Source organism: Myotis brandtii, unplaced genomic scaffold (genome assembly GCF_000412655.1).
Source record: "Myotis brandtii unplaced genomic scaffold, ASM41265v1 scaffold300, whole genome shotgun sequence".
Taxonomy (NCBI): domain Eukaryota; kingdom Metazoa; phylum Chordata; class Mammalia; order Chiroptera; family Vespertilionidae; genus Myotis; species Myotis brandtii.
Genome location: NW_005361459.1, coordinates 182715 through 191063, shown reverse-complemented (window position 1 = coordinate 191063; position 8349 = coordinate 182715). Strand labels below are relative to the sequence as shown.

The following is an 8349-nucleotide window of genomic DNA, read 5'->3' as shown; positions in this document are numbered from 1 at the left end:
TATATATATTATTGATTTGAGAAATGAAGAGAGAGAGAGAGAGAAACATCAAAGATGAGAAACGTTAATCAGCTGCCTCCTGCACGCCCCACACTGGGGATCGAACCCATAACCCGGGCATGTGACCTGACTGGGAACTGAACTGTGATCTCCTGGTTCATAGGTCGATGCTGAACCACTGAGCCACACCAGCCTGGGCTTTGTCTACTTTCTTCCCTTCATTTCTTGTCCATTATTTACCAGCTGTAACCTTTTCATCAACCAGCCTCAAAATCCTTGTCAGCTATACAGGGACAGTAACCACCTTGTAGAGTTGTTGGACATGAGCCCGTATACTGACACTTACACCATAGGCTGTCTCATTCTAAAGCCAGTGCCAGCCTTCCCCACCGCAGCCCTGCACCTCCGCAGCCTCCACCCCCTGGGGCCAGCCCACAGCGGGTCCACCCGCCCAGCTCCCCGCTCACTCTGTTCGCTTAGGCCCTGTGTACACCTTCTTCAGTATGACGAGCCCATGGGACCTGTGGAAACACAAAGACACCTTCCCAAAGCCCCCGCTATCTAGGGGCGCCTCCTCCTGGAAGTCACTGGATTTCATCTTAATGTCATCCAAGGACATGTCTGGTTTCCTTCCGATGTTCAGAATGTTCAAAAACACACCACCTTTTCTTCACCTCAGAGCTGTGCCCTGTAAAGAAAACAAGAAACCATCTCAGTGCAGAAAACTCATTATACTAAAACCACGTGTTTGGTGGACGATTTTTTGAGGATAGACTTATAATGAACATTTTCCCATATTTCTAAGAATCACAGAAGACCACAATTTTGATTCCTTAGACTTTCATTTCTGGCAACACACAGGACTAGAAAAGTTTGAACACCCTCCTGCTACAAAGGACCCATATATGTCGGGTAACACAATACAAACACGCACTCCCATGCACAGCTAGGTCAGCAGGAAGGAAACCCCAGGGACTGAACACACACAGGGCCCTGGCCACAAGCCGTGGCCCACACAGTAGCTGCTGTGGACTGAATGTTCGGGGCACCCCCAAATTCACACATTGAAGTCCAATAAGTAGTATTAGAAGGTGGGGCCTTTGGAAGGTAATTCGGTCAGGAAGGTGGAGATTAGTTTCCTTCTCTCTCTCTCCACCACGTGAGGGCACAAGAAGATGGTCTGTAAGGGAGCCCTCGCCACACACAGGTCTGCTGGCACCTTGATGGTGGACTTCTCAGGCCTAGGACTGTGAAAAATAAATGTCCTTTGTTTAAGACACCCAGCCTGAAATCTGTCCTAGCAGCGAAATGACTAAGACAGTGGCCCTCTGGACACAACTAACTCGCTATCCATAAGCCAGGGACCAAAACCCAGATGGGACAAGAGCTGAGGTCAGGAAATGCAAGAAGAGGGTTGAAAGAAAGATCTCCCTTAACGCGGCACTCCTCGGTGTGCTCCCCTACTCGTCCATGAAAGGATGGACTAGAAAAAAAGCAGTCCATTAGCAAAGGAACTCATCTTACACTGGGCCTGGGGTATAAAAAATGTCTGTGAATTCATAACCTTGGGGCTGTCCTCAAATAGACTTGAGCTTTGAATGTAGCCAGGATTCTTATAGCCATGACTCCCCAAACCAAGAACTTTTACATAGAAAGCAGTCACAGACTGATGGCATCCCTGGATTATAATCCTAAAGCAAACACAATCCAGCCAGGCCAGACAAGATTCCCAGAAATAAAGAACTAAGTTAACGTAGGCTCCCTTTCCAAAATTATAAAACACAAAGAAAAAGTTCATCACGAACCAGACTCAGCTGAATATTAGGCATTACAGGTAATTAAATTGCTGAATAGCTCTAAGGTAATTATGAACATAAGAAGGAATTTGAAGAATATCAAAAGAACGATGCACTATCTAAAAAGAACAGGAAGATGTGAAAAAAATTAGGATTTGGAGAATCCGTACACCAATGCTATGAAGTATACAATGCATACAATTTCAAAGAAGAACTATCTGCTTCATCCTTCTACTCTTCTTCCATTCACTGTATTCATTCAGTTTCCCTAAATTGAAATGAAGAATAAAAATCCATGGGGCAGCACGAGACACTACTACACACTCACCAGAATATACAAATAATGGCGAAAATATGAAGCAACTGGATTCCCATTGTGTTGGTAGGAGTATAAAATTGTACAATTACTTTGGGAAAAGGTCTGGCAGTTTCTTATAAAACTAAACATATACCTACACTATGACCCAGCAATTCCAAGCCAAGAGAAATGAAAACATATGTCCCAAAAGATTTGTGCAGTGTTCATAGCAGCTTTATTGGTAATAGCCCCAAACTGGAAACAGCTATTTATCAATAAGAGAATGGGCAAAAAGCCCCTGTGGTATATTCATACAATGGAATACTACCCAGCAATAAAAAGAAACAAACTACCAATACAGACAACAATGTGAGTGAATCACAAATACATTGTGCTGAGTAAAGCCTTTTACACAAGAATGTATACTATATAATTCCATTTATATGAAGTTCTAGAACAGTCAAATTAATCTGTGTTGTTAAAGGAACACTGGTTGCCGGGGCCAGAGTAAGGATTGAGTGGGATGAGGCATGGGGGACTTTCTGGGGTGAAGGTAATGTTTTAGCATCTCAGTGGGGAGTTAAGGTTATACAGGCATAAGCATTGGCCAATACTCAGCAGGTAATACTCTTCGGAACTGCAGGTACATTTTACATCAAAAGAAAAATGTGTAAACATATTGAACTCTAGCAAGTGGTGTGCATGCTGAAATACTTAGGGGGAAGTATACTGATATCGCTGACTTACTTTGCAGACAGACTGGTGGATAGAGAAAGGGATAAGTGATGGATGGCTATGCAATAAAGCAAGCAGAGTAAAATTATGTTAATGGTGGATATGTGTGAGTTCACTGTAAAAACTTTTTAACTTTGAAGTTTTTATAATAAAACTAGAGGCCCGATGCATGAAGATTCATGCAAGAATGAGCCTTCCTTCCCCTGGCTGCTGGCACCACCTTCGCTCTGGCCTGGAGCAGCCTTTCTGCCTTCGTTCCGCCCGGAGACGCCTTTCCGCCACCCCGCTCCTGGGGCTCAGCATCTGCGTATGCAAATTAACCCACCATTTTTGTTGGGTTAATTTGCATACTCACTCCTGATTGGCTGGTGGACATCATGAAGGTACAGTCAATTTGCATCTTTCTTTTTTATTTGTGTAGATGTTGAGGAATGGGGAAATTTAAAAAAATAAAAGTACCTGGAAGGGTTTCTGAAAATGCCTGGGCTGACAGTGGTCTTGTGCGGTGGCCGGCTGCAGTTGGGCTCAGGTCACCAGCCTCTACACCTTGTACAAAGGCTATGGGTGGGCCCTGCCACCCGACCACGTGCACATATCAGAACAGTAGAGGACACCATGGACCACGTTCCTGTAATGTGAGTCATCACCTGTAATATGAGTCATCACCAAACAAGAGGAAGCACCCTTGAAAAAGTAGCCCATCTGTGGGTCAGAGGTGGGGGAGGAGGGAGGCTGTTCACTCATGAAGACTGAGAGGACACAGGGTCAGGCAGGCATTGAAGGTGAGGGAGTGGAGGCCATCGTGATGGGGGGAAAAGCACTGGCCTTCCTTTCTCTTGATTGAAATCTAGTTCTGTAATTTATTAGCTCTGTGCCTTGGGTACTTCACATAAGCCTCACTTTTCTCATTTTCAAAAGGAAATAATGACGGCGTCATAGGACCAATAAGGATTATATAAGAACAAACATTTGAAAACACATTTGTTGCCTGTTTTATGGCTCTGGCTCTGGTTGGCCCAGCTGCCCACATTCATCCCATTTTCTAGGCTTTGCAAATGGCAACAGGCAGCTGGCATCACTTTGCTCAGCAGTTCTCCACTGACCAATCCTTGTGAATTGGTGTAAGAAATAAAACATATTTCAGCATTTGTTTTAGGCCTCCTTTTCCATTTCTATAGATCCTCTGCAGCACACAGAACCCATCTTAGGAGGGTATTTTTCCCCGCTCTTCCATTACAACCCCTTTAGGTACAGTCTTTTCCTAGCTACATGCTACTCATCCTTTAGATCTCAGACTTTATCATACCTCAGGGAAGCCAGCCTAAGTCTTCCCATTAGACATTTCCACAGAACCCTGTATTTCTCCCTTGAAAGAGTTAAGACAGCTGTAATTTGAGATTTCTAAGAAACCTCACAGAGGTGAGGGCATGAGTGGGGGGGTTGGGGGGGTCATGGGGGGATAAGGACACATATGTGATACCTTAATCAATAAAGAAATTTAAAAAAAAAGAAACCTCACAGAAGGCAGGACACACTTGCTCACTGTCTCCAGTGCCTAGCACAGAACCTGATATGTGGCAGTTGATCATTGAATAGACAATTATTATTTTAAAGAATTCTTTAATTGTTCCAAAATAAAGGGTATAGTTAAGTGAATTATGGCACATTCATAAAATGGAATATTATTTAGCCATTCAAAATTGTAGGCTGTAAGTTAGATATACATATGTAATGAAAGATACCGAAATGTTAGCAAGGCATATATTTGAATGGCAGGATGATTTTTACTTTCTTCTTTACACTTTTATTAGATTTCACAAATTTTCTATAATAAACACAAATTATTTTAATAATGACAATTTTTAAAGGAACTCAAAAGTTCTTTATTCTGAGGAATCAAATCAGAGATGATGATAAAAATTATGTACATACAAGGATGTTCCCAGTAACCTTACAGAGAATAAAAAACATATAGAACAATTTACATATACAGAGGAAAGAATAAGTTATGGCCCATCCACACTCTGAAATACATTTAGCAGGCTTCAAAAATGATGTTATATGTGAATATTTAAAAACATTTAAGAAAAACTCAGATTAAAGAAACATGTCCTGAAATACACCTATTGGGGTATAAATCTTCAGTTTTATGAGTTCTATTTGGATCTCTCCTTCAGCTCAGGTCTTGCCTCCCCAAATCTGCCAAGACAACTAAGACTTGAAGTGTCTCCTGTGAGCATGATGCTCCCATGAAGGCCTCCAGGTGAGTCCACTGCACTCTGTGAGGTTGGTTCCCGTCCCAAGTCAATTCTCCTTATAAGTCTGGCAGTTTGCTGGTTTAGTCTGATCTTTCTTAATCTATTAACTTTTCCATTGTTTCCAATGATTTCTAATTTTTACTCTTTACTCCCTTTTCTTCCATTAACAATTCAACTTTATAAGCACTGCATATCTTAGGAAGGCCCTGTCAGTGGTTTACATACCCATGAGTCACAGAAACACTGCCTATAGGCAGGTATAAACCACCTTATAAAGCCACGTTACACGGCAATTAAGGAAAGCACACTGGCCTGTTATGTCATGTTATGACAACTAATTGTGTCCACTGTAGTGGGATAAATGGATATTGATTCAGGGACTCAGAGAAGCAAAAGTTTTCCACTGATACTGATTAAAAATTCCAAGAAATTTCATGAAGTATTTATCTATAAGGCAGTTGAGTCTGTATATTAAATTATTCAGACCTATATTCAATTAATGTTTGTCAATTATATCTCAATAAAACTAGGGAAAAATATAAATGAAAAATAATTAATACCCCCAAAACATGCAGAATTAATTTATGGTATTAACAGGTGGGAGACAGGAGATAGTGAATGAGAGGAGGTATAGGGGGGTTTCAGGTGGGATAGCAATGCTCTATTTTCTTAATTTGAGTAATGTTCACTTTGTGATTCTACATACAGCTGTACAATTATGATTTGTACATCTTTCCTTACATGTTATACATCAATAAAGAAGTTTTTTAGTCCCGGCCAGTTTGGCTCAGTGGTTGAAGGGCCAAGTTCAATTCTGGTTAAGGGCACATACCTCAATTACAGGCTTGATACCCGCCCCAGATGGGGCACATGTGGAGGCAACCAATCGATGTGTGTCTTTCACAACGATGTTTCTCTCTTGGTCTCTCCCCTTCCCTTTCACTCTAAAAATCAATGGAAAAATATCCTCAGGAGAGGATTAACAAAAAATAAATAAAAGTTTTTTAAAGGCTTTAGAAAATATATTTACCTTTCAGGGGTAGAGGATGATTTTTTCAATTCAATGACCATAATGAGTCTGACAAAAAAATGTTGGTTGCTTACCTATTATTGCCCCCACCCACCCACTGCCCTTTCCCTGCTAATAGGACTCTGACTTTACTCATGTATCTAACTTGGACTTCTCTAAAGTTTTATGATTATATAGCTTGATGCTTTCCCCAGATGAATGAGAACTCTGGGCAAGGAAGAGCCAAATGATGAACAAGATACAAGACTGAAGAAGTTTAACCGCATTATCATGTCCATTAGCACACTGTGACACCGTGAAATAAGTTTTAGTCTCATTAATCCAATTTACAAACAAAGAAACTAAAATTTGGAGTTGAATGAGTCACCTGAAGTGGCAGAGCCTTTGACTCTTCACTCAAACTTCCACTGTTAATTCACTAACAACATGCTACTTCATCTAGATAGCAAACTATAATGTCCTTGTTAAAAATCAGATGCAAGTACCTAATCTTGTAATCCTGCTCACCTATATTAGATCAGTATCCTATAATCACAAATATGAGGAATATAGACTAAATTTGAAAAACATGAAAATATATGGTTCAAAATCAATATTCTACAGGTTAATACAATCACTTTTGCCAGAGTATAATATCCAACCAAAGCATACGAAGGTATATTTTTCAAATTCCCAGATCATATTAATGGTATTAACATGTTATGGATTAATAAGCACCAAATAATAGTTTGCCATTTTGGAAATTGGTATCTTAAGACTTTTTATTAGCTTTTATTAATAATATTCACAATCCTGAAAGTGGAACATATCTCTAGTGGTCAATATAGGGCAGATTGAGGAAAATGAAAATTAAATAATTGTTATTGCTATTTTATTAGTAATAATAACGATGACAATACAGCCTAAATTTTAAACAGGCATAGTCTCCACTTTTTGTGTTTAGAAGAGCTTCGGTTTTCCACATTTCTAATTGACTACCATTTTTTCCTTAATCTAGCACTAACCAGGTGGTTACAAACTGCAAATCAAGTACTGTCACTCTACATTCCAAAGTTGACTCGGAGCCTTGATTTCTTCAAGTGTAAACCAGGGAAGAAAGGGACTTCTGCAAAGCTGGTTGATTATAACAGCCTCAGGCTTTATCAGAAATAAAAGTTCTGAGCAAGGAAGAGACAAACCATCAGCAAGACACAAAGAGGAGCGTCACCCCCTACTCACCCCGACACACACAAACACTCCCTGCGGGTTTTTGTCAAATGCTTTTAAGGATGGAACTAATCTTCTTCATAAAAGCAAATGCTGCTGACCACCGAAGAGGTTTCCTAGGGTTATGCCATCAGCCGCTTTGGGCAATGGGGCTGTTGACTCTTCTTTCCCATTTGCTAGTTCACGTCTAAAATTATGGGGAAATGCTTTTGATTGTGCTTGCAACCCGCTGTGTCCCCAAGTGCAACAAAAAGGTCCTTTCAAAGGTCGGTAAGAAGTCCCAGCAGAGACACCTACTAACCCTATTATGGCAACAGCAAAGGCGACTGTAACTTACTGAAACCGCAATGAAAGCTCATCATTCCCACCAAAATAATAAAACCGAAGGTTCTGTCCCAACGTCACACAGCTTTCGTGGCCGGAGGGGAGGTCTCCGCCCTCGTACGGCTTTACGCCAAAAGCTCCGAGGAGCAAGTGGCTGAGCCTAGGACAGTGAGCCTTGCGCCCGAATTCCGGGAGCGCGGGCGGCGGTTTCTAGGACTAGGTAACATTTCTCTTCCTGTGTCCTCCCAACTCGCTTTAAGAGTCAAGCTGGGATCCTTTGGCCGGAAGATCTCGGGGAGCCCGCCGACCTAATCCTCCGGAGCAGGAAAGAGCGGGGAAGGGGAACTCGACCGACTTCCGGGAATCCCGGCTCACTCACAACCGACTTCCGGGAACGTCGCGGGCCCCACCCACCACCCACCACCCGATGGGCCATTCGCCGCTCGACTTCGGGGCCCCGCCCCCAGCTCACCGGGAGCCCCGCCCATCTCAGGCACCACCCCTTCCGGCATCCCAGTTCGCGGAAGTTTCCCGTTGCAGCCGCTGCCTCTGCGCAGACGTACCAGATAGTTATGTACTTTCGTTTTCGCGGCAAATCTCTCCAAGCTCGAGGCCGAAGGAAACAGTGATGGAATCCGGTTACTTTGTTTTCGCGCTGCCTCGCAGGGTCGCACCCGGGAAGGACGCCGGAGCCTGACGGAG

General features: G+C 42.3%; 1 protein-coding gene across 2 annotated transcripts in view; it reads right to left on the bottom strand.

Annotated features, from left to right (window-relative positions):
- Positions 1-8343, bottom strand: part of RIPK1 (receptor (TNFRSF)-interacting serine-threonine kinase 1) — a 45198-nt gene extending 36855 nt beyond the window's left edge. The window contains exons 1-2 of one of the 2 annotated variants that reach the window (XM_014542388.1): positions 7661-8343; positions 468-688 (exon numbers count right to left, since the gene is read on the bottom strand). In XM_014542388.1, coding sequence (XP_014397874.1) covers positions 468-619 — 152 coding nt within the window. In that variant the 5' untranslated portion in view covers positions 620-688; positions 7661-8343. The remainder of the gene's footprint in view (positions 1-467; positions 689-7660) is intronic. The other variant, XM_005869628.2, reaches the window with a different exon arrangement.
- Positions 8344-8349: the final 6 nt, after the last annotated feature.